At 42.9% G+C, this 26,295-nt stretch overlaps 1 protein-coding gene across 1 annotated transcript in view; it reads right to left on the bottom strand.

Moving 5' to 3' along the window:
* The window catches only part of FBP2 (fructose-bisphosphatase 2), a 45,955-nt gene extending 21,209 nt beyond the window's left edge, over window positions 1–24,746 (bottom strand). Inside the window, exons 1-3 of the mRNA XM_070459523.1 lie at window positions 24,472–24,746; window positions 18,776–18,938; window positions 16,710–16,802 (exon numbers count right to left, since the gene is read on the bottom strand). Coding sequence (XP_070315624.1) covers window positions 16,710–16,802; window positions 18,776–18,938; window positions 24,472–24,641 — 426 coding nt within the window. The 5' untranslated portion in view covers window positions 24,642–24,746. The remainder of the gene's footprint in view (window positions 1–16,709; window positions 16,803–18,775; window positions 18,939–24,471) is intronic.
* Between the last annotated feature and the right edge of the window lie 1,549 nt (window positions 24,747–26,295).

The following is a 26,295-nucleotide window of genomic DNA, read 5'->3' as shown; positions in this document are numbered from 1 at the left end:
TTTTGGGGGGCTCAAAAATCACTGCAGATGTTGACTGCAGCCATGAAATTAAAAGACGCTTACTCCTTGGAAGGAAAGTTATGACCAACCTAGATAGCATATTAAAAAGCAGAGACATTACTTTGCCAACAAAGGTCCATCTGTTCAAGGCTATAGTTTTTCCAGTGGTCATGTATGGATGTGAGAGTTGGACTGTGACGAAAGCTGAGCGCCGAAGAATTGATCCTTTTGAACTGTGTTGGAGAAGACTCTTAAGAGTCCCTTGGACTGCAAGGAGGTCCAACCAGTTCATCCTAAAGGAGATCAGTCCTGGGTGTTCATTGGAAGGACTGATGCTGAAGCTGAAACTCCAGTACTTTGGCCACCTCATGCGAAGAGTTGACTCATTGGAAAAGACCCTGATGCTGGGAGGGATTGGGGGCAGGAGAAGGGGACGACACTGGAGGAGATGGCTGGATGGCATCACCGACTCGATGGGCATGAGTTTGAGTAAACTTCAGGAGTTTGTGATGGACAGGGAGGCCTGGCGTGCTGCAATTCATGGGGTTGCAAAGAATCGGACACGACTGAGCAACTGAACTGAACTGAAATGAACTGAAGCCATGTGGCTTGTAGGATCTTAGTTCACCAACCAGGGATTTTAACCTGGGTCTCCAGGAATGAAATCATGGAGCCCTAACTACTGGACCATCAAGAAGTTCCTGAAAAAAAAAAAATTTTCAAGGTAAAAAATAAGTTGTAATTATATGAGATTTTATATCTTTTAAAGTACTGTCAGGGAGAAAGAAATTTTCCTCTACCCTTTTAAGTTCTTCAGGCTCTTCTAATAATTAGATTGATATGAGACAAATTAACAGGATTAAAAAAAAAAAGGTTTAGTAATATGTTTACATGGGAGAGACCCAGGAAAATTGTAACTTGCCAAAATGTCTAAAGCCCTCATCATCAGCTAAAGACAAAAGAGGATGTTGGACTTGGCTTGGGACTGACTTCAAAGGTGAGGAAGGCAATTCACATGGAGATGGAAAAGCAAATGTTTGGTAAATAAATGTTCCCTGGACCCTGTGGATATAGAGTGCAATTCTAACAGACTCTGCTAAGTTCCTGCCAGTCTACAAGCCTAGTTTCATACTATAATATTGATAGTAATAGCTCCCTTCTGGAAACAAGGTCTCACTATCCACATTGTTTTAGGCAACTGGGGGGTAGATTAAAGGTTCTTCCTGAGTCTTTTGAGCCTTAAAAATAATCAGCCTAAATGAATTTTCATGCCATGGAGACACTTTTGGGGGTGGAAAATTTTGCTTCCTTATGGCACAGCACTTTCACATTATGTTTTATGAAACAATGAAGAGGCTCTATAAAATTTTTTTGAAAGAGAATTTTTCTTTTTTTTTTTTTTTGCAGATTCTTTTTTTTTTTTTTAGTTTTTTATTTATTTTTTTTTTTATTTTTATTAGTTGGAGGCTAATTACTTTACATCATTACAGTAGTTTTTGTTATACATTGAAATGAATTAGCCATGGATTTACATGTATTCCCCATCCCAGTCCCCCCTCCCACCTCCCTCTCCACCCCATCCCTCTGGGTCTTCTCAGTGCACCAGGCCCGAGCACTTGTCTCATGTACCCAACCTGAGCTGGTTATCTGTTTCACCCTAGATAATATACATGTTTCAATGCTGTTCTTTTGAAACATCCCACCCTCGCCTTCTCCCAGAGTCCACAAGTCTGTTCTATACATCTGAGTCTCTTTTTCTGTTTTGCATATAGGGTTATCATTATCATCTTTCTAAAGTCCATATATATGTGTTAGTATACTGTAATGGTCTTTATCTTTCTGGCTTACTTCGCTCTGTATAATGGGCTCCAGTTTCATCCATCTCATTAGAACTGATTCAAATGAATTCTTTTTAATGGCTGAGTAATATTCCATGGTGTATATGTACCACAGCTTCCTCATCCATTCGTCTGCTGATGGGCATCTGGGTTGCTTCCATGTCCTGGCTATTATAAACAGTGCTGCGATGAACATTGGGGTGCACGTGTCTCTTTCAGATCTGGTTTCCTTGGTGTGTATGCCTAGAAGTGGGATTGCTGGGTCATATGGCAGTTCTATTTCCAGCTTTTTAAGAAATCTCCACACTGTTTTCCATAGTGGCTGTACTAGTTTGCATTCCCACCAACAGTGTAAGAGGGTTCCCTTTTCTCCACACCCTCTCCAGCATTTATTGCTTGTAGACTTTTGGATAGCAGCCATCCTGACTGGCGTATAATGGTACCTCATTGTGGTTTTGATTTGCATTTCTCTGATAATGAGTGATGTTGAGCATCTTTTCATGTGTTTGTTAGCCATCTGTATGTCTTCCTTGGAGAAATGTCTGTTGAGTTCTTTGGCCCATTTTTTGATTGGGTCATTTATTTTTCTGGAGTTGAGCTGGAGGAGTTGCTTGTATATTTTTGAGATTAATCCTTTGTCTGTTGCTTCGTTTGCTATTATTTTCTCCCAATCTGAGGGCTGTCTTTTCACCTTGCTTATAGTTTCCTTTGTTGTGCAAAAGCTTTTAAGTTTCATTAGGTCCCATTTGTTTATTTTTGCTTTTATTTCTGAAATTCTGGGATGTGGGTCATAGAGGATCCTGCTGTGATTTATGTCGGAGAGTGTTTTGCCTATGTTCTCCTCTAGGAGTTTGATAGTTTCTGGTCTTACATTTAGATCTTTAATCCATTTTGAGTTTATTTTTGTGTATGGTGTTAGAAAGTGTTCTAGTTTCATTCTTTTACAGGTGGTTGACCAGTTTTCCCAGCACCACTTGTTAAAGAGGTTATCTTTTTTCCATTGTATATCCTTGCCTCCTTTGTCGAAGATAAGGTGACCATAGGTTCGTGGATTTATCTCTGGGCTTTCTATTCTGTTCCATTGATCTATATTTCTGTCTTTGTGCCAGTACCATACTGTCTTGATGACTGTGGCTTTGTAGTAGAGTCTGAAGTCAGGCAGATTGATTCCTCCAGTTCCATTCTTCTTTCTCAGGATTACTTTGGCTATTCGAGGTTTTTTGTATTTCCATACAAATTGTGAAATTATTTGTTCTAGTTCTGTGAAAAATACTGTTGGTAGTTTGATAGGGATTGCATTGAATCTATAGATTACTTTGGGTATTATAGCCATTTTGACGATATTGATTCTTCCAATCCATGAACACGGTATATTTCTCCATCTGCTTGTGTCCTCTTTGATTTCTTTCATCAGTGTTTTATAGTTTTCTATGTATAGGTCTTTTGTTTCTTTAGGTAGATATACTCCTAAGTATTTTATTCTTTTTGTTGCAATGGTGAATGGTATTGTTTCCTTAATTTCTCTTTCTGTTTTCTCATTGTGAAAGAGAATTTTTCAAAGAGAACTTTTATCTTCTTCTGAAAGAGGAGAGATGGAGGTCAGAAAGGTACACAGCATCTTGAAACCAGCCAGTGATAAAGCTGGGGCTTGACCCAAGTCTCTTGGTGGTAAGCCAGCATTCTTTTCAACACCACATGGAATATGGGGCCAAGTTTGCTGTCTACTAGTAATATCACAGTGACTTTTCTTTTTTTGGCCATGCTGTGCAGCTTCTGATTGAACCCCCACGCTTGGCAGTGAAAGCATAGAGTCCTAACCACTGGACTGTCAGGGATTCCCCTAAGGCCTTTATCTTTACACCAAATTTTATCCTTCTTTAAAGATGCCACATTCCTTTTAATATTTTTGTTATTTTCATATTTCCTCAGGACTACAAAAACCATTAATTAAAAAATTAAAACAGTATATTCCCTTTAATATTTTTCCTTACTTTCACAATCCTGTATTCTTAATACTCTTTTTTTCTTGCAGCTAGATACATTTCATCCAACTTGCACATGTACTCAATAAATTCACTTTACTTCCAGATTCCTAGGCCACATACAGATTCTGAGAACCAGGCTCTAGAGAAATGATTCTCAATGTGGCCAGGCAGCAGCATTATCACCTGGGATCTTTGAAATGCAAATTCTTCAACCTCACCCCACGCCTACAGAATCAGAAACCCGGGGCCCCCAGAATCAACCTTCCACACTAAAGTGTGAGGCTACTGCTCTACAGCATGATCTCCTAAGGACTTTCAGCAAAGTGGAAGTCAAATGCAGAACTGGATTTTTTATTAAAAATCTTCAGTCTTCCCCATTGGAGTTTCTGAAATATCTTCATTTAGTCATCAGAAGGATTACATTTTCTGTGTATGAAACCAAACTTTTATTCTCTGATTTCTCCCAAACTAGAGCCTATTCTTTCTCGGAGCTGTGATCCTACAGCCTCCACTTGGCAGCACACCTTGTCCTTGGTCCTCTAGACTCTGCACTGGGGCTTGAAAAGAACCACTCCTCCCCCTTTGGCTCCTCTGGCTTTGAATTACAAATAGACCTCACTGGCCTTCAGTTCAGTTCAGTCTCTCAGTCATGTCCAACTCTTTGTGACCCCATGGACTGCAGCACACCAGGCCTCCGCAGGCCTCCGTGTCCATCACCAACTCCCAGAGCTTGCTCAAACTCATGTCCATCGAGTCAGTGATGCCATCCAACCATCTCATCCTCTGTCGTCCTCTTCTCCTACTGCCTTCAGTCTTTCCCAGCATCAGAGTCTTTTCCAATGAATCAGTTCTTCACATCAGGTGGCCAAAGTATTTGAGTACAGCTTCAGCATCAGTCCTTCCAATGAATATTCAGGACTGATCTCCTTTAGGATCGACTGGTTGGATCTCCTTGCTGTCCAAGGGACTCTCAAGAGTCTTCTCCAACACCGCAGTTCAAAAGCATCGATTCTTTGTTGCTCAGCTTTCTTTATAGTCCAACTCTCACATCCATACATGACTACTGGAAAAACCATAGCTTTGACTAGATGGACCTTTGTTGGCAATGTAATATCTCTGCTTTTTAATATGCTGTCTAGGTTGGTCATAGCTTTTCTTCCAGTGAGAAAGTATCTTTTAATTTCATGGCTGTAGTCACCATCCTCAGTGATTTTGGAGCCCCCCAAAGTAAAATCTCATACTGTTTCCATTGTTTCCTCATCTATTTGCCATGAAGGGATGGGACCTGATGCCAGGATCTTAGTTTTCTGAAAGTTGAGTTTTAAGTCAACTTTTTCACTCTCCTCTTTCATTTTCATCAAGGGCTCTTTAGTTCACTGGCCTTAGAAAAATTTAAATACCTTCTAGACCCAGGGCTTCCCTTCAGCTATTGCCCCATCTCTGTCTTCATCTAGGTTCTGGAATGGAGAACATCTGCCTACACTGGTTATCTCCCTTCTCCTGTCCTCACTGCAGGCTGCAACTAAATTGGGCATACCTCTTCCTCTTACCAGTCTTCCTCTTACCCTGCCTCTTGGTAGCACTGGATCCAGTAATTGCTGTCTCATTCATGAGATGTGTCTCTCCTGAGCTTCTGTCCACTTCCCTCTTTTCTGAATTTCTTTCTAAGACTCTCCATATGCCTTCTCTTTGCTTTTGCCAACTCCCCTTTATCTGACCTTTTAAACATCAGTGCTGCTCCTGGTTCTTCCCAGAACTCAGAATATCCAACCAGAACATCTAAAAACTTTCTTCATTGCCACCTTGTGGAATGTGGTGACTCCAACTGGCCCACTCTATGCTCCAAAAGTCTGTTTGGGGCTACAGCATTCTGATGAATATCCACATAGAAGTTATGGGGTGACCATCTTTCCTCTGCCACTGGCTAAAGAACAAGAGAAAACTGGGAAGGTGAGATGAGAGACTTCAAGGGAAAAAGCTCTCCTGGCCTGACCTTCTCTGGTCCAGTCCCTCTCTGAAGCTTTGGGGTTTCTTGACTCATCCCTGACATCTATAACAGAGTCCTAACTAATAAAACTCTCTTCTCTTTATATTCTACACAATTTTTGGCTATCTCACCTGCAGTCAAAATTCTAAGCCCCACACAGATGCTGCCTCCCAGACCTACAGTTCCATCTCCCCTGAGAGTCCAGCCTTGGAGCCACCTGCCCACCAGACATTCTTGCTCAGGTATTCCACAGATGCCTCAAACTTAACACGCCTGAGATGGACTTATCTGCCCCTTCTCACTCACTCTTCCCCAAATCCCTGATCTTCTCCCACTGCTGCCCATCTTGACAAATGGCTCCTGGAGCAACTTGAGTGTCACCCACCCCACCATCTCCTGACCATCCTCCTCACCCTCATCCATAGCCTTTCAATCATTCAGTCCAGTCAGTCCTGCTAGCTCTCTCCCTAGGACCATGCCTTCTTCTCTATCCACCCCCACCACTACTTGGTCTGAACAAACCTCCACCTTCTGCCTGGTCCCCTGACTTCATCCTCACCCTGCCCTCACCTATGGCCCTTTTCTTCTCGAAACAGTTCACTGACTTCCCACTGCCTTGGGGTCCAATATTCCTAACTCCTTTAACCAGGTCTTCCAAGACCTGGCCCCTGCTGGCTGACCAGCCTTGTGCAACACCATCCTCTCCCCCTCTAAACCCAGGCCCTGGCTCACCAAGCCTATTTTCTCTTCTTGAACATTCCATCCTGCATGTGAGCTCCAGGACTCTGCCTGTGCATTTGTTTCTAGTCAGAATGGCTCTCTCCTTTCTCCCTTACCCTTTGCCTGAGGAACTCATAGTCAGCCTTCAAGTCTCAGGTAAAACATCAGCTTCCCCATAGAAGCCTTCCCAGACTTCAAGGTTTGGTCTTCTGGGTACTCAATGCTTTTCCTCTGACGCTCCCAATATAACTCATTAGCGTGATTGATGTCCGGCTTCCTAAATAGACTGTAAGCTCCATGCTGGCAGTGCTGACTGTCTTGTTTACATCTGCTTTCCTACGTCAATGCAATCAGGCCTGTGGTTGTTGCATTCAGTTCATACACACAGAAACATATGCAAATTTATTCACACTCATATATACTTTTTCACCAGTATGCTGAATAGTCTATTGTATGGACACCCCAAATTTAACCAATCTCTGGCACTTAAAGTTTAGGTTTTTCCTAAATTTAAAAAACATTTTTGGACTTTCTGGTGATCCAGTGGTTAAGTCTGCCTGCCAATCCTGGGGACACAGGCTGCACGGGAAGATTCCACATGCCACCAGGCAACTAAACCCATGCATCACAACTACTGAGCCCACATTTTAGAGCTGGCAAGCCGCAACTACTGAAGCCTGCATACCCTAGGCCCTGTGCGCTGCAACACGAGAAGCCACAACAAGAAGCCTGCACACTGCAACTGGTGAGTAGCTCCCTCTTGCAGCAACTAGACAAAGCCTTCACACAACAATGAAGACCCAGCACAACCAAAAATAAAATAAATTTTTAAAAAAAATTTCTTTTAAGTTTTTACTTAAAAATAATTATAGATCCACAGGATGTTGCACAGGTAATACAGAGAGATCTTGTGTACCTTTCACCCAATTTCCTCAAATAGTTACATTTTATATATTTTATGACAGTACAATATTAAAACCAGGAACTGACATTGATATTAAGTGCATGTATAGCTCTATGGCATTTTAACATGAGTAGATTATGTGCACACCACCACATAAAGATACAGCACTTAATTTGCATTTTCTAATTTGCATTTTCTTAACAACCAGTCCATCCTGAAGGAGATAAGTCCTGGGTGTTCATTGGAAGGACTGATGCTGAAGCTGAAACTCCAATACTTTGGCCACCTCATGAGAAGAGCTGACTCATTGGAAAAGACCCTGATGCTGGGAGGGATTGGGGGCAGGAGGAGAAGGGGATGACAGAGGATGAGATGGCTGGATGGCATCACCGACTCGATGGGCATGAGTTGAGTAAACTCCAGGAGTTTCTGATCAACAGGGAGGCCTGGCATGCTGCGATTCATGGGGTCACAAAGAGTCGGACACGACTGAGCGACTGAACTGAACTGAGCTGAATGACTTGTGATGTTGGACATTTTTCACGTGCTTATTTGCCAAAAAACTTACCTTACCTGTTCTGTGACATGTCTCTTCACATTCCATGTTCTAAGTGACTTGTCTGGCATTTTTACAGTTGAGTTTTGAAAGTTCTTTTATATTCTAGGTATGAGTCCTTGTCAGTTTTTATACTCATCCCCTTAAAAGAGCTCTTTGCAAAGCAAAAGTTTTTAATTTTAATGAAATCCAACTATCATTTTTAAAAGTTTTATGGATGATTTTGGAATTAGGTCTAAGAACTTAAGCCCTAATTCCTAGAGATTTTTGTCTTATGTTTTATTATAATTTTTTTTAAAGTTTTATGTTTAGGGAGTTCCCTGGTGGCTTAGTGGTTAGGATTCCAGGCTTTCACTGTAACGGCCCAGGTTCACTCTCTGGTCAGGGAACTGCGATTCCACAAGTGGTGTGGCGGGGCCAAAAAAAAACAATAAAAGATAAAGTTTTAGGACTTCCCTGGTAGTGTAAATGCAAATCTGCCTGTCAGTGCAGAGGACACCAGTTCGATCCCTGTTCCAAAAAGATCCCACATGCCTCGGTAGAACTAAGCCCATGTGCCACAAGCACTAGACCCGTGTTCTATAGCTCAGGGCTGCAACTACTGAGCCACTCGTCTAGACACCACGCTGCACAACAGGAGAAACCACTACTTTGTAAATAAATTTATTTGTGCTCTTTTTTTTAATGTGTGTTAGTCGCTCAGTCATGTCCAAATTGTTGCGACCCCATGGATGGTAGCCTGCCAGGCTCCTCTGTCCATGGGATTTTCCAGGCAAGAATACTGTAGTGGGTGGCCATTTCCTTCTCCAAGGCAAATTCCTGACCCAGGGATTGAACCCAGGTCTCCTGAATTGCAGGCAGATTCTTTACCATCTGAGCCACCAGGGAAGCCCATTCTTTTTTTTTCTTTCTTTTTTTTGGGGGGGGAGATTTCACATATAAGCAGAAATAGAGTTACAGACATGAAAAATAAACTTATGGTTTGTTGGTGGTGGTGGTCAGTCACTAAGTCGTATCCCACTCTTTGAGACTCCACGGCCTGCAGCATGCCAGGCCCCTCCATCCTCCACTATCTCCCCGAGTTTGCTTATATTCATGTCCATTGAGTTGGTGATGCTTTCTTACCATCTCATCCTTTGCCACCCTCTTCTCCTTTTGCCCTCAATCTTTCTCAATCATCAGGGTCTTTTCCAATGAGTCTGCTCTTACCATCAGGTGGCCAAAGTATTAGAGTTTCAGCTTCAGCATCAGTCCTCCCAACGAATATTCAGGGTTGATTTCCTTTAGAATTGACTGATTTGATCTCCTTGTAGTCCAAGGAACTCTCAAGAGTCTCTTTCAGGACAATGCAAAAGCATCAATTATTCAGCACTCAACATCCTTTAGGGTCCAACTCTCACATCCATACATGACTACTGGAAAAATCATAGCTTTGACTATACAGACCTTTGTTGGCAAAGTGATGTCTGTGCTTTGTAATATGCTGTGTAAGTTTGTCATAACTTTCCTTCCAAGGAGCAAGTGTCTTTTAATTTCATGGCTGTAGTCACCATCCTCAGTGATTCTGGAGCCCAAGAAAATAAAATCTGCCACTGCTTCCACTTTTTCCCCTTCTACTTGCATGAAGTGATGGTATTGAATACCAAGATCTTAGTTTTTTGAATGTTGATTTTCAAGCCAGCTTTTTCACTCTCTTCTTTCACCTTCATCAAGAAGCTCTTTAGTTCCTCTTCACTTTCTGTAATGAATGATATCATCTGAATATCTGAGGTGGTTGTTGTTTCTCCTGGCAATCTCGATTCCAGCTTGTGATTCATCCAGCCTGGCATTTTGCATGATGTACTCTGCATATAAGTTAAACAAGCAGGGTGACAATATACAGCCTTGTCATACTCCTTTTCCAATTTGGAAACAGTCAGTTGTTCCACTTCCAGTTCTAACTGTTACTTCTTTACCCACATACAGGTTTCTCAGGAGACAGATAAGGTGGTCTAGTACTCCTATCTCTTAAATAATTTCCCACAGTTTATTGTGATTCACACAGTCTAAGTTTTCAGCATAGTCAATGAAGCAAAAGTAAGATTTTTCTGGTACTCCATTGCTTTCTCCATGATCCAACAAGGGTTGGCAATTTCATCTCTAATTACTCTGCCTTTTCTTTTTTTTTTTTTTACTCTGCCTTTTCTAAATCCAACTTGTACATGTGGAAGTTCTTGGTTCACATACTGTTGAAGCCAAGCTTGAAGGATTTTGAGCATTACCTTGCTAGCATGTGAAATGAGTGCAATTGTATGGCAATTTGAACATTTTCTGCCATTATCCTTCTTTGGGATTGGAATGAAAACTGACCAGCAGTCCTGTGGCCACTGCTGAGTCTTTCAAATTTGCTGATATATTGAGTGCAGCAGTTTAATAGCATCATCATTTAGGGTTTTAAATAGCTCAGCTGGAATTCCATCACCTCCACTAGGTTTGTTCATAGTAATACTTCCTTAAGCCCACTTGACTTCACATTCCAGGATGTCTGGCTCTAGGTGAGTGACCACACTATTGTGGTTATCTGCATTATTAAGGCCTTTTCTAATATAGTTCTATGTATTCTGGCCAACTCTTCTTAATCTCTTCTGCTTCTGTTAGGTCCTTATCTTCTCTGTGCTTTATCATGCCTATCCTTGCATGAAATGTTTCCTTGATATCTCCAATTTTCTTGAAGAAATCTCTAGTTTTTCCCATTCTATCATTTTTCTCCTTCTCTTTGCATTGTTCATTTAAGAAGGCCTTCTTATCTCTCTTTTTTCTATGAACTCTGAATTCAGTTGGATATATCTTTCTCTTTCTCCCTTGCCTTTTGCTTCTCTCCTTTCCTCAGTTAAAGCTACCCCAGACAACCACTGTGCCTTGTTGCATTTCTTTTTCTTTGGGATAGTTTTGGTCATAGCCTCCTGTACAGTGTTACAAACCTCCATCTATAGTTCTTCAGGCACTCTGTCTACCAGACTTAATACCTTTAATCCATTTGTCACATCCACTGTATAATCATAAAGGATCTGATTTAGGTCATACCTGAACGGCAGACTGGTTCCAAATCAGGAAAGGAGTGTATCAAGGCTGTATATTGTCACCCTGCTTATTTAACTTATATGCAGAGTACATCATGAGAAATGCTGGACTGGATGAAGCACAAGCTGGCATCAAGATTGCCGGGAGAAATATCAGTAACCTCAGATATGCAGATGACACCACCCTTATGGCAGAAAGTGAAGAAGAACTAAAGAGCCTCTTGATGAAAGTGAAAGAAGAGAGCGAAAAAAAAGCTCAACATTCAGAAAACTAAGATCATGGCATCCGGTCCTATCACTTCATGGCAGATAGATGGGGAAACAGTGGCAGACTTTATTTCTTTGGGGCTCCAAAATCACTGCAGATGCTGACTGCAGCCATGCAATAAAAAGATGCTTGCTCCTTGCAAGAAAAACTATGACCAACCTAGACAGCATATTAAAAAGCAGAGACATTACTTTGCCAACAAATGTCTGTCTAGTTAAAGATATGGTTTTTCCAGTAGTCATGTATGGATGCGAGAGTTGGAATATAAAGAGAGCTGAGCATAGAAGAATTGATGCTTTTGAACTGTGGTGTTGGAGAAGACTCTTGAGAGTCCCTTGAACTGCAAGGAGGTCCAACCAGTCCATCCTAAAGAAAATCAGTTCAGTTCAGTTCAGTCACTCAGTCGTGTCCGACTCCCTGCGATACCATGAACCACAGCAGGCCAGGCCTCCGTGTCCATAACCAACTCCCGGAGTTTACTCAAACTCATGTCCATTGAGTCGGTGATGCCACCTAACCATCTCATCCTCTGTCATCCCCTTCTCCTCCTGCTTTCAATCTTTCCCAACATCAGGGTATTTTCCAATAAATCAGTTCTTCCCATCAGGTGACCAAAATATTGGAGTTTTAGCTTCAACATCAGTCCTTCCAATGAACACCCAGGACTGATTTCTTCACTTTCTGAAGAAAGTTCTTCTTCACTTTCTGCCATAAGGGTGGTGTCATCTGCATTTCTGAGGTTATTGATATTTCTCCAGGCAATCATGATTCCAGCCTGTGCTTCATCCAGCCCAGCATTTCTCATGATGTACTCTGCATATAAGTTAAATAAGCAGGGTGACAATATACAGCCTTGATGTACTCCTTTTCCTATTTGGAACCAGTCTGTTGCTCCATGTCCAGTTCTAACTACTGCTTCCTGACCTGCTTACAGGTTCTCAAGAAGCAGGTCAGGTGGACTGGTATTCCCATCTCTTTCAGAATTTTTCACAGTTTATTTTGATCCACACAATCAAAGGCTTTGGCATAGTCAATAAAGCAAAAATAGATGTTTTTCTGGAATTCTCTTGCTTTTTCGATGATCTAGTGGATGTTGGCAATTTGATCTCTGGTTCCTCTGCCTTTTCTAAATCCAGCTTGAATATCTGGAAGTTCACGGTTCACGTATTGCTGAAGCCTGGCTTGGAGAATTTTTGCATTACTTTGCTAGCGTGTGAGATGAGTGCAATTGTGTGGTAGTTTGAGCACTCTTTAACATTGCCTTTCTTTGGGATTGGAATGAAAACTGACCTTTTCCAGTCCTGTGGCCACTGCTGAATTTTCCAAATTTGCTGACATATTGAGTGCAGCACTTTCACAGCATCATCTTTTAGGATTTGAAATAGCTCAACTGGAATTTCGTCACCTCCACTAGTTTTGTTCGTAGTGATACTTCCTAAGGCCCACTTGACTTCACATTCCAGAATGTCTGGCTCTAGGTGAGTGATCATACCATCATACTTATCTGGGTCATGGAGATCTTTTTTGTATAGTTCTTCTGTGTAGTCTTGCCACCTCTTCTTAATCTCTTCTACTTCTGTTAGGTCCATACCATTTCTGTCCTTTATTGAGCCCATCTTTGCATGAAATGTTCCCTTGGTATCTCTAATTTTCTTGAAGAGATCTCTAGTCTTTCCTTTTCTGTTGTTTCCTCTATTTCTTTGCATTGGTTGCTGAGGAAGACTTTCTTATCTCTCCTTGCTATTCTTTGGAAATCAGTCAGTCCTGAATGTTCATTGGAAGGACTGACGTTAAAGTTGAAATTCCAATATTTTGGCCACCTGATGTGAAGAACTGACTCATTTGAAAAGACTCTAATGCTGGGAAAGATTGGAGGCAGGAGGAGAAGGACACGACTGAGCGACTGAACTGAAGTTATTTGGCAAAGAAATGGATATGTGTTTGAGGAAGCTCCGGGAGTTGGTGATGGACAGGGAGGCCTGGAGTGCTGCAGTCCCTGGGGTTGCAAAGAGTTGGACATGAGTGGTTGGGGCATAGACTTAGATTACTGTCATGCTGAATGGTTTGCCTTGGAAATGAACTAAGATCATTCTGCCAGTTTTGAGGTTGCTCCAAAGTATTGCCTTTCAGACACTTTTGTTGACTATGAGGGCTACTCCATTTCTTCTAATGGATTCTTACTCATAGTAGTAGATACAATGATCACCTGAATTAAATTCACCGATTCCCATCCATTTTAGTTCACTAATTCCTAACAGGTAATGTTCACTAACATCTACTAAAAAGCAGATGTTCAGTCTTCCCATCTCCTCCTTGATCAGCGGCTTCATTCTTTCTGAACCTGTTAGTAACTGCCCTTCATCCTTCCCCAGTATCATATTGTACACCTTCCAACCTGGGGAACTCATCCTTTAATGTCATATGCTCTTGTCTTTTTGTACCATTCATGGAGTTCTCCCGGCAAAAATACTGGAGTGTGCTGCCATTGCTTCCCCCAGTGGACCACATTTTGCCGCAACTCTTCACTATGACTCATCTGTCCTGAGTGGCCCTGCACAGTATGGCTCATAACTTCACAGAGTTATGCAAGTCCATTCGCCATGAGAAGGCTGGTACCACTGACAAGAGCATTCATTTTAATTTAATCTAATAAACATAAGATAGTGTTGTTTTTTTCAACTTGGTCAACTTGATGGGTGAAAAAAAAAGAAACTTGCTTTAGTTTCCATTTTGTATAATTAATAAAGTAAATTTTTATATATTAATTGACCATTTTATTTATTTTGTAAGTTGCCTGTTTCATGTCACTGGTTACTTTTCTATCTGGATATTCATCTTCTTATTATTGATTTTGGGCTTCCCAGGTGATGCTAGTGGTAAAGAACCTGCCTGCCAATTCAGGAGACATAAGAGACTTAGGTTCAATCCCTGGATCAGGAAGATCCCCTGAAGGAGGGCTCGGCAACCTCCAATATTCTTGCCTGGAGAATCCCACAGACAGAGGAGCCTGGTGGGCTACAGTCCATAGGGTAGCAGAGTCGGACATGACTGGGGCAACTTGGCATGCAGGCAGTGTTGATTTGCTTTTTATATGTGAAAAATATAAATTCCTTATATGTTGCAAACATTTTCCTTAGTTGTCATCTGCCTGTTCATTTTATTTACAGTGTCTTTTCTTTTGCAGTTTTTTTGGTAATTAGAGCTCTGAAGTGACCTGCTCTCTCACTAGACCATTAAGCAACATTGTCCCCCTTCTTTAGCAACACAATCAGAGAGGATCTATGGTTATTTGGACTAGCCTTCAAAGCCTGTGCTTTACTTAAATTTTAAGACAAAAATCTCTGTGTTTGAAAATCACCAAAATCCATATGTGAATAGCCCATATTATATATAATAATATCCCTCTGTTTTTTGTTTTGGACTCCATTTTTTTTTAGGACAGTTTTAGAATCACAGAAAAATTGTGGGAAAGAAATAGAGATTTCCAACATATCCCCTGTCTGCACACATGCACAGCCTCCTTCATTATTCCTTTTCATTTTTAAATCAGTTGGTTTTAAGACGCTATTAAGACCATCGTAAAAAAGGAAAAGGCAAAAACGTTTGCAGATTATACATAGAATAAGGGATGAATATCCAGAATATATAAAGAACTCACACAGCTTAATGGCAAAAAACACAAACAATCTGACCAAATAGACATTTTTCCAAAGAAGACATACAAAGGGTCAACAGGTACATGAAAAGGTGTCCAACATCACTAACCATCAGGGAAAGGCAGATCAAAACCACAATGAGATATCACCTCACACCCGCCAGGACTAAATAAAAAGATGAGAGAGGACACATGTTGGTGAGGATGTGGAGAAAACGGAACCCTTATGCACTGCCCATAGGAATGTAAACTGATACCACCACTACAGAAAACAGTGTGGTGGTTCTTCAGAAAACTAAAAATAGAGCTATATAATTTCCAGGAATTATATTTTTTGGTATACACATGAAGGAAATTAAATTACTATTTCAAATATGCACATATATATATGTATACATATGTATACATATTTCCAGGCAAGAATGCTGGAGTGGGTTGCCATTTCCTTCTCTAGGAGATCTTCCCAACCCAGGGATAGAACCTGGGTCTCCTGCATTGTAGGCAGATGCTTTACCATCTGAGCCACCAGGGAAGTCATATATATATATATATATATATATGCACATTTATATATATACACATATAAAATTCAGCCATGAAAAAGAGGGAAATCCTGCAATTTGTGATGATATGAATGAACTTTGACAGTGTTATGCTAAATGAAATAAGTCAGAGAAAGATAAGTACTATATGATCTCATCTATATGTGGACTCAAAGAAAAAAAAACAGCTCATAGAACAGATTGGTGGTTGTCAGAATCAGGGGATGGAGGAGGTAGGTGAAGTGAGCGAAGGTGGTCAAAGGTACAAACGTCCAGTTATAAAATAAATAAGTCCTTGGGATGTAATGGATGACATGGTGACTACAGTTAACAATACCACACTGTATATTTGAAAGCTGCTATGAAATTTCCCTGGTGACTCAGATGATAAAGAATCTGCCTGCAATGCGGGAGACCCAGGTTCGATTCCTGGGTCGGGAAGATCTGAAGAAGAGGATAGCAACCCTCTCCAGTATTCTTGCCTAGAGAACTCCATGGACAGAGGAGCCTGGTGGGCTACACTCTATGGGGTGGCAAAGAGTCAGACATGACTGAGCAACTAATGTGAGAGTAGATCTTGAAAGTTCTCATCATAAGAACAAAAATCTGTAACTATTGAGGGGATGGATATTGACTATTTCATTGAATTTTGCCAACAACCTCAATGAGCCTAGAAGCGAGCTCTTCTCAATAGGAGACCAGGCCAGCTGACACACAGATTTGGGCCTTATCACATAGAGCTGCCATGCCATCAGACTTCTGACCCAAGAACTGGGACACAATAAATGGGTGTTGTTTTAAACCTCTAAATGCGTGTGAATTGTCACAGCAGCAACAGAAAATGAATGCATTAAGATTTGAGATACATAAGGAAGGAACACAGGGGCCTTCAGATGTCACTTGGAACCTAACTCCATGTCTGGCATTTGTATCTCATCCAGATTTTCAAAACAAGGTCCCATGTATCCTCTCACCCTATCTCCCCATGAACACTGAGAAGAAGGCTGAGGGAAAAGACCAACTCAGGTCTTCAGTGAGGATCCTGAGGCAGAGGGAGGTCTGTAGCTTGCCTGCCATGGTATGTCTGCTGAGTGGGAGGACAAAGGTTAGAACTCCAGACTCGTGGCTCTGAGCCCAGGAACCTTCGTGAAACCACCAGAGGAAGGAGGTGTTAAAGAGCAGACTGTTTGCTCACCTTTCTGTAGATGGCAAATATGGTTCCAATGGAAGCCAGGCAGTCGATGTTGGAAGATCCGTCCAGTGGGTCAAAGCAGACCACGTATTTCCCCTACATGCACAGAGGGCAGAACACCTGATCAACAGAGGTCAACACACTCTGTGGAAGTCAACACCCTGTTCCAGTCAACACAGTCTGTAAGTGGATGAGTCTGGCAGGGAACACCCCATCAAAAGCGATTTAGAGCAAAGGGATATCCTTATCAAAAACTACAATTACTTAAGGAATGCATAGCATATCCACATATATTAATTGTGCAGCTCAGAGCTCATTTGCCCATAAATAGATTAGCTGACGCTAATGGAGGTCCCACCTACCCCCAAATATCTTTGCTCCCACCTACCCTGGCTTCATCCTCCCCTCCTACCTGGGACCACTGGGAACTTGGAATTGCTGAAGGTGCGAGAGGAAACCAGGTCTGAACTGGGCACCATGCTGGAAGGAGTTGGAGAAGCTGAAGATAAACTTGGGCAAGTTCTACCTAAGTTCATAGTGAGGTCGTTATTGAGTTGTTGATACATCCAGCTTCTCAGGAGACAGGCTTTCTTCATTTTGGCACATTGTTACCAATAGAAAACTTCAGAACAAGGTCCCTGGGCCTCTGGGCCTCTCTTATTAAGATAGTAGCTGTATGTAAGTACATCAGCAGAATAAAAGTATTCCTTTGGGTTTTGCTGCATCCACCTTTCCTTTCTGATGTGAAGACCAGAAGACAGACCAGGTGGGGTCCTGAGATACCAGGTCCCTCGTGTCTACACACACTGCTGTCACAGACAACTCGTTAGAAAGAAGTCACCAGATACTTCTTATGGACCTCCTAGGTACAAGGTTCTGTGAGAGCCTTAATGATGGGGACTGGGGTCTCCTGGCTGGTTAAATACTGCCAGTACAACATCAAGTAAAGTGGGAATCATTTCTCCCACTGCTTAGCTACTTTACCCCTGACTTTCCAGTGAGTATTGCCCTAGCTTAGTTTGGCTTTCCTTTCTTTCCTTCCTTTCTTTCTCAATAGGAGGTAGGGGAGGGGGAGTGGAATCCGTAAACTTGGAAATCTTTCATTCTCCCTGTAGATAATCCAAATCAGCCCATTCATTCATGCATGCATTCAGCAGTTATTTGTTCAACGTCAAGCACACACTGGAGAATGTTCAGGAGCTGCTGTGACAGTTGAGTTGAAAATAACAGGTGTAACTTAGCCTGAATTAGGTGAAACAACAAATACAAAGGGCTTTTGCACAGTCCCCAGTATACAGTAAGTGTTTAATAAATTTGGCTTTACTTTTTCCATCCTTTCAGCTAATCATAAAGAAATGGCATCTTGTCCCCAAGACCCAGTGCATAAAACAAGAGCCAAAAGTGCTGACATTTATTTGGTATTACTGTATCGCAACTGAACATGGGTTGAATTTTTGGCCACGAATTTTTAAAAAAGTAAACTGTGGAACCATACTGATTATAGACCCTCCTCAGGCATGCCATCAACTAAACAAGTTTACCATTGTATTAAGGCAAGAGTAACAATCTTTACAATTTCTTTTCTGTTTTAGTCTAACAGATTGTCAGAAAGAAGAAATTGTCAGATTGAAGAAATCTCTGCTAGAACCAAGCCCCCTTGGGGAAGGGGCAAGGATTGTGGGGATGAGAAGAGTAAAAGACCAAAAATATCGCTCTTCCCAGGAACTCTGCTTTTTACTGGACCTGATTATCAAGCTCCAAAACTTTGGGATTTGTTACTAGTACATTAGGTGAAAACCCAAGATGAACCCTGTCCACTGATAAGTTTCGGTAAAGCACTGATTTATTTCCTGAATGAATCATTTGCTTATTATGGAGTCTTTTTGACCAGACAACATAAAACTTCAAAGTGAAGAAATATGCAAGCCATCGTTTCTGGAAAACAAAAATTAAGCAATAGAAGAAAATCCCAGAAACTAAAATAAAGCAAGGCAAGCAAAGATTCTTTCCAGTTCGGTTGCGCCCTCTAATGGTGACTAGAAGAACCTCAGCCCGGCGGCCACACGTACCCTCTTCTCCTTGGAGGTGATAATGGCCTCTTTATTCTCTTCCGACACCAGGACGCAGGTGCTGTAGGAGGACTGAAGCATGTTGATCACCAGGGCGTTGGATAACACGTCCAGTTTCTTCACCTCATCCCCCGTCACGTTCACGCTTCCCGCGATTCCGTACCTAAGACGGCAAAAAGCTGGAGGAAATCAGGAAGGGAGCCCAGACTCCAGCGAAGATGTCAGGACGCCAAGACACCTCCCCTGTATCCCTCTTTTCCCTTCATGGCTCCAGGGTCTCCAGATTATAAATATGACCGAGTGCGTCCTGTCTCACAGCGCTGGTTCTTACCCTGACTCGGAGCCGCTATTGCAAGTCCCTAGTCACCCCAGTAACACTACAGAATTCAATCTTACTAATGTACAACTCTGCCCCACCCCCGCCTCCCTCGGGGCCCTGGAAGATGGAGGGGTAGTTCATAAAGGCAGACACATCGCCATAATTAAAAACTTCAAAAAGTAAAGGACTGTGGGTTTCCAGCTTTGGAATTTCTAGTATTTGATTATCCTCAAATAGTGGCCTGTTGGGCTGAATTAAAAACTGTGCTGCTGGTAGCCTGCCATTACTTGAATAAAGAAGGAAATTAGGGATAAAATTTAATTTGGTTCTTTATTACCATTACCAAGCAATATAAGAAACAGTGCCAGTGTAAAAATTCTATTTGGGTGCTTTGGGTTATAGGATTGCTATCTAAAGTCTCCAGCTCCCGTCCTCGTGGGTAGGAACCTTCTAACAAGCCAGTGAGATCACCCCCATCTCTCCCAGAGTCCCCAAGTTCCCCATACTTGGCTTCAGACCCCATCAAGGAAGCCCTGGCCCCACCCTTGGCCTGGCCTCTTAACCTTTCTCCCTCGGCCTCTGGAAGCCTGCGTGGGCACGCGCCTGCCTTCCACGGACTCCTGGTTCACTGTCCCCGGGCTGCATGCTCGTCTCTCACTCCCCTCCAGCCTTCCACATTCCAACAGCTGCAAAGGTCCTGAGGCCACCGGCACCCCGCAAGCTGCTACTCTCCTTCCCACCTTCAGTCATGGGGTGTCCCCCCACCCCATGGGACTGCTTTCTGCCCACCGACAGCTTAGCCCTCCTAACCCCTTCTAGAAGCTTCCATGGTCCCACCACATACCAGGCCTTCCACAGCAGCTCACAGTCTGTTCACGGGAATGCCCTCCCTGCTGGACTGTCTGCTCACTGCAGACAAGGGCTATGACTCACTGTGCCTATTTCCACAGTGCTCAGAGGCTCAGTACACCTTCTCTAAATTACAAAGAATGGATGGCAGGAAAGTAATTCCTACCTCTCCTTTTTGTTAACACCGTTTATTTATTGAAAGATTCTTTAAGTGTTTCCAACAAGTAGCCAGGGTTGAGAGCCACTGATTTACCCTGAACCTGGAGACAACTCATTTCCCACCCCTTTATCCAGCTGACAACATCTCCCCTCTCCCCAACAGGTGTCCCCCATCACTTGATGTCTGATGTGATGAGCTCTGTCTTGGAAAATGATACTGGTAGACTGATCTCAAAGACTGTACCTCCTGCTTCAAAATAAAAGCAAACAAGCACACAACAGTGACAAAACTAGACTGTTCTGCGTCAGCGTTCACAGAGTTCACAAACCCTGGGAACTCAGTTTTCCTGTTTAATGCAGCTTCTACTGGAGAATGAAAAGCTGGGGTGCCTGGGGCCTGTGGGTGGTGGGGAAGAGAAACAGGCTCTCTGTTCTGTGTTTTGCAAACACCTCTCCCCACCACCACACTAACCCTGCCCTTACTTTACCCCTCAGGCCACCCTGTGCACCCTCTGTGCAGGAACTGGGCATATTGCTCTATCTCCCTCCCTCCCCACAATCCCTCCATCAACACCTCTCCTTTCAGAAAGAATGGAAGCTCATTCACAAGAGATCTAATTGCCTGACAACTGCTCCAAGTTAGATCATGGACAGGAAAATGCTTTATAACCCACAGTATCTTCTTAACTGCTTTTACCAACATTAAAATTTTACTGACAAATTTTAAATGAATTTTTCTGCATTTTGACATTAGGAAACTGTGGAGAGGATTCTGGGGTCAGCATTCCCTTCTTCCTACAGCAGGAAGCAGAGAAAAAAAGAAAAATATGAGACTTTCTGATTAGTTTTGCATTTATGGAGCATGTGCCTAGAAATATCTTCCAAAAAAGAGTAAGCAGAGGAATGAGGGGCTTGAAGCCCCCTAAATGGGAAAGCGACAGAAATATCTGAATTCGCAGAACACATGGTCTCTGCCTAACTGAAGAATCCTGCCTCTACCCTCTGATCAAGTGTGAAATTCTGACATTTTGTTTCCACGGGCTGAGCCCGCCACCTAGCGGTCAGTTGGCAATATCAACCTGTTAGCCCGCAAATTTCCCCAGGTTTGGACCTGAGTTTGAGCAATCTCCAGGAGTTGGTGATGGACAGGGAAGTCTGGCATGCTGCAGTCCATGGGGTCGCAAAGAGCCAGATACGACTGAGCGACTGAACTGAACTGGACTTGGAACCCAACAACCTCAGATATGCAGGTGATACCATTCTAATGGCAGAAAGGGAAGCAGAACTAAAGAGCCTCTTGGTGAGGATGAAAGTCGCTCATCCCCCTCCTTTCAGAATATGGAAGCTCATCACAAGAGACTAATTGCCTCGACAATGTCCAATTGATCAGGCAGGAAAAAGCTTTATAACAAGTATCTCTACTGCTTTTACCACATTAAAAATCTGACAAATTTTAAATGAATTTCTGCTTTACATTGAATGTGAAACTGGAGCTCACATTTTACAGCAGGAAGAAAGAGAAAAAAAGAAAAATATAACTCTATTATTTTGATTTAGAAGATGGTAAGAAATCTTCAAAAACAGAAAAGAGACTCAGATGAATGAGGACTTGTGGCCCTACATGGGAAAGCGACGAAGTATTATTGCAGAACATGGCATGCTCGAAGAACTGCTTACTTGATCAGGTGAAATATCTAACATTTGTTTCCACGGGACTAGCCCCCCACTAGCGGTCGTTGGCAATATCAACCTGTTAGCCCGCAAATTTCAGGGTTTGGACTGAGTTGAGCAATCTCCAGGAGTTGGATGGACGGGAGAGTGAAAAGCTGGCTTGAAACTCAACATCCAAAAAACTAAGATTATGCATTCTGTCCCATCACTTCATGGCAAAGAGTTGAGGAAAAAAGTGGAAACAGTAGCAGAATTTATTTTCCTGGGCTCCAGAATCACTGCAGCCACAAAATCAAAAGACACTTGCTCCTTGGAAGAAAAGTTATGGCAAATCTAAACAGCATATTCAAAAGCAGAGACATCACTTTGCCAACCACGATCTGTATATTCAAAGCTATGGTTTTTCCAGTAGTCATGTATCGATGTGAGAGTTGGACTATAGAGAAAGCTGAGCGCTGAAGAATTGATGCTTTTGAACTGTGGTGTTGGAGAAAACTCGAGAGTCCCTTGGACAGAAAGGAAATCAAACCAGTCAATAAGGAAATCAATCAATCTTAAGGAAATCAATACTGAATATTCATTGGAAGGACTGATGCTGAAGCTGAAGCTCCAGTACTTTGGCCATCTGATGTGAAAAGCCGACTTATTGGAAAAGACCCTGATGCTGGGAAAGATTGAGGGCAGGGGGAGAAAGGGATGACAGAGGATAAGATGGTCAGATGGCATCATCAGCTCAAGGGACAAGACTTTGAGCAAACTCCAGGAGATGGTGAAGGACAGGGAAGCCTAGCATGCTGCAGTCCATGGAGTCTAAGAGTCGGACATGACTGAGCGACTGAACAACAACAAATAATGAGCACTTACTGAGCATTTATTATGGGGCTGGCAATGTCAAAATCATCATCACAGGGACTTACTAAGCCTTATAACAGCCCCACAGGTTAGTTAGAGGATATTAGTATCCAAGCCATTTTACATTTTTACAGGCCCTAGCAAGAGTGGGCCATTGATTTTAATCAGATGGCATGAAAAACCAAGTCAGAGGAACACGTGAATTATCCAGTCCCTAAATCCACTTCCTCTGGACACTACATGACCACGAAGTCAGAGTTCTGCAGCAATTAGCCACAACCCCTGCCCTGGCCAGCCCCCTGCACAGGGGAGCCCATTCAGGTGAGTAACCCTCAGCAGGCAGCCCAGGGAACTGCTCTACACACAGCCTGGCTCACCATCAGGCAGGCGCAGAACAGAGGCAAGTGGCTGTGGCTCACACTCACGAAGGTCCTTAAAGGTGGAGTCGGTCATTACCGCCAAGCGAGGTACTAAGACAGTTAAAGCAATACACAGAGAGGGGGGAAGCCAGTCACAACCTCCTCTGACTTGGAGCTCATTGCTGGGTTACTGGGTTATGAAAGTTCACATTAATATAAATAAATTCTGTAATTATCACATTGTTTTTGGTGTTAAAAGTGCTAGGTTGTTAAGAATAAATATTTTTTACTTTTTTTTTTGGTCCCTTGGCTGCCAGGATCTTAATTCCCTGACCAGGGATTGAACCCATGCACCCTGCAATGGGAGCACAGAGTCTTAATCACTGAACCATCAGGGAATGCCCAAGAATAAATATTTTAAATTATTGGACTGATTATTTCTTCATTTTGGAATAATAATAATAATGAATAATGGGGTCTCTTCATCTTCTGAGAGGACCTCCATTGGAATTGCTACCAGGAAAGTGGAAACCCGAAGACTGCTCCTTTTCACCACAGACTGGAACCGGACCCTTGGCTGTGAGGATCAGCAGCACAGCCTGAACTTGGCCTCCTGGGCTTGGGTGAAGCTCCAAGAAAGCAAAGTGGAAGAAGGCCCTTCATTTCCCACTCCCAGGCCAGCACCTCCCAGCATCCTGCATACCAAGTGGACAGAAGCTTGAGTCATACAGAAGAAATAACAACTGGTTTTAAAAGCAAGACGCTTCTTTCAATGATGAACAGGAGATGGACGACGGGCCTTAAGATTTGGTAAATGAGAGAAAGAAAGATTCGGTAAATGATTTCTAGCTCCTGACAGCTATGGGCAAAGGCCGTGACAATAAAACCGCTCCTATCTGCCCAGGGCGTCAGGAGTCATCTCAAGTCTCCAGGTGGTTGCTTTGTACCAGTGAGAATGCAAATAAGAGTCACCTTGTCAGAGGTGGGCTTCCCTGTTGGCTCAGAGGGTGAAGAATCTGCCTGCCGTGCAGGACACCCAGGTTCAATCCCTGGGTCGGGAAGATCTCCTGGTGAAAGAAAGGGCAACCCACTCCAGTATTCTTGCCTAGAAAATTCTGTGGACAGTGGAGACTGGTGGGCTACAGTCAGTGGGGTTGCAAAGAGTCGGACATGACCAAACAACTAACAGATTTCAGATTTAATATGTTTTCATGGAACAAGCCCCTGAGCTTGTTGTCATTAGAATACACAGCGATTGGGAAAATGATGCTTTTCTTCTCCATAGAATGTCTCCAAGAATTTTGTGCCTTTCCTGCAACAAGTCAAAGGCCCTCTTATCAAAGCACACCTGGCAGAAACTTGAAAGACCATTTCCCTGTAGGGCGCACGGGTTAATACTTTTGACCCAGTTTCCGGCCCAGACTCCTGCAGCTCTACCCACCCGCACCGGGCCGGGGTCGCAACGTGTCGTCGGGGATCTCACTCACAGGTTGGCCAGGCCCGCCTTGCGCACGGCTGAGGAAATGGCTTTGATGGCCGTCAGCATGGAGTTGAGCAGCTGCGTGAGCTCCCCGGTGCCTTTGGCCTGACGCCCCTTTTCCATAACGTAGCGGGTCAGGGTAAGCATGTCCGTCTCGAAGGGGCTTCTATCCCCCATGGCGGCGGGTAAATTTTCAGATTCTTTTCTCACGGCAGAAGAAAGCCTTATCTTTAAAGGCTGATCAGTGCCTCTGCAGTTTCAGAGCTGATTAGAAATCTGTACGGTGGTGCCAGGACCTTTAAGGGAAACTGCCTCAGACCACGTGGTTGAGATAACTGGGCGAGCCCTCAAGGAAATCTCTCTGGCTGGCTGACCTGAAGGCTGCCAAGGCCCATAAGTCAGCTGTAAATAGAACCTGGAACACAGACCTGCTTTTTCTTGATGAACTTTTTTTCTTTAAAGACCCTAAGAAGCAATCATTTGGTAACAGGTAGGAGATGAGAAATCCAGCAACTAGAAAAATGATTCGTAAAAGTCTTATTCAAAGACTCAAAAGCATTCTTCACATGTATTTCCTGCAGGGTTTCATTCCTTCATGGGGCAGGAGTCAGACTGGCAGATAACTTATCTGGGGTATAGGTCACATAACAAAATATTGGCAATCCACTTAGCCAGGTTCCTTTCATATGTTTGAAAAGGATGCTTTTTAATTCCAAAAGGCCTATATGACTGAATGGATATTTATAGTTGATATTCAAATCTGGAAGAAAAAAATATTCCCAGCACAGTGCCTAACACCAGAGCTACTTTATTAATTCTTTATTTTTTCAATTTTTCTACATTTGTATTTTCAAAACAAAAATAATACTTGCTTATTGGAAAGGAAACACTATGGAAACGGACCATCCCCTAAACCACCCCCTAGAAATAGCTGCATTAGAGCTGGTGGGGTCTGTACTGGTAATGGGCTTCCTTGTGGCTCAGAAAGTAAAAAACTCACCTGCAGTGAGGGAGACCTGGGTTCAGTCCCTGGTCTGGGAAGATCCCCTGGAGGAGAGCATGGTAGCCCACTCCAGTATTCTGGCCTGGAGAATCCCCATGGACAGAGGAGCCCGGAAGGCTACAGTCCATGGGGTGGCAAAGAGTCAGACACGGCTGAGCGACTAAACACACACAGTAGTAGTAATAGGCACCTCGGGCAGGGGTGTGGGTGGGGTCTGCATGGAGTGGTCCAAGCACTGTCTCTAGGAGCAGAGAGAACCTGGCGCCAGGTTCCAGGCTGACCATCTGCTAGTTGTACAATTTGGAAAAGCTCCTGAAGCCTCAGTTTCCTCACTTATAAGTGGTGAAAACAATAAAACATCTACCTTTACAGATTGTGAGGCTTAACAGTGATAAGGTATGCTTGTCACACAGTAGGTGCCCAATACTGGTTAATTACTATTACCCTTCCAATTTTTTGATGTCTGTATCACTATTATGTATACATATACAATTTCATTTTACAAAATAGGACACTATGCACATTGCTGGGTGGGCAATTTGATTTTTTCCTTTGACAGTTACTTCAATTGGAATGTGTTTAGATGCAAGTAATAGAAAATGTAGAGTGGTTTAAATATGTGGGAAGTCTCACATATTTCTCTCATATTTTCTCCGAGGCAGCAGCTGGCACTCATATACCTGGTCAAAAGTTCCATTAAGAACCTCTCTGTCTCCTCTCTGTAATCCTCGGCCAGTGGGCTTTTGCCTCCATGCTTACCATCTCATGGGCACAAAATGGGTACTGCAGCTCCAAACATCTAGCACACATTGAAGATTCAGAAAGGAG

Source organism: Odocoileus virginianus, chromosome 31 (genome assembly GCF_023699985.2).
Source record: "Odocoileus virginianus isolate 20LAN1187 ecotype Illinois chromosome 31, Ovbor_1.2, whole genome shotgun sequence".
Lineage (NCBI taxonomy): Eukaryota > Metazoa > Chordata > Mammalia > Artiodactyla > Cervidae > Odocoileus > Odocoileus virginianus.
This window is presented reverse-complemented; position numbering and strand designations above follow the sequence as displayed.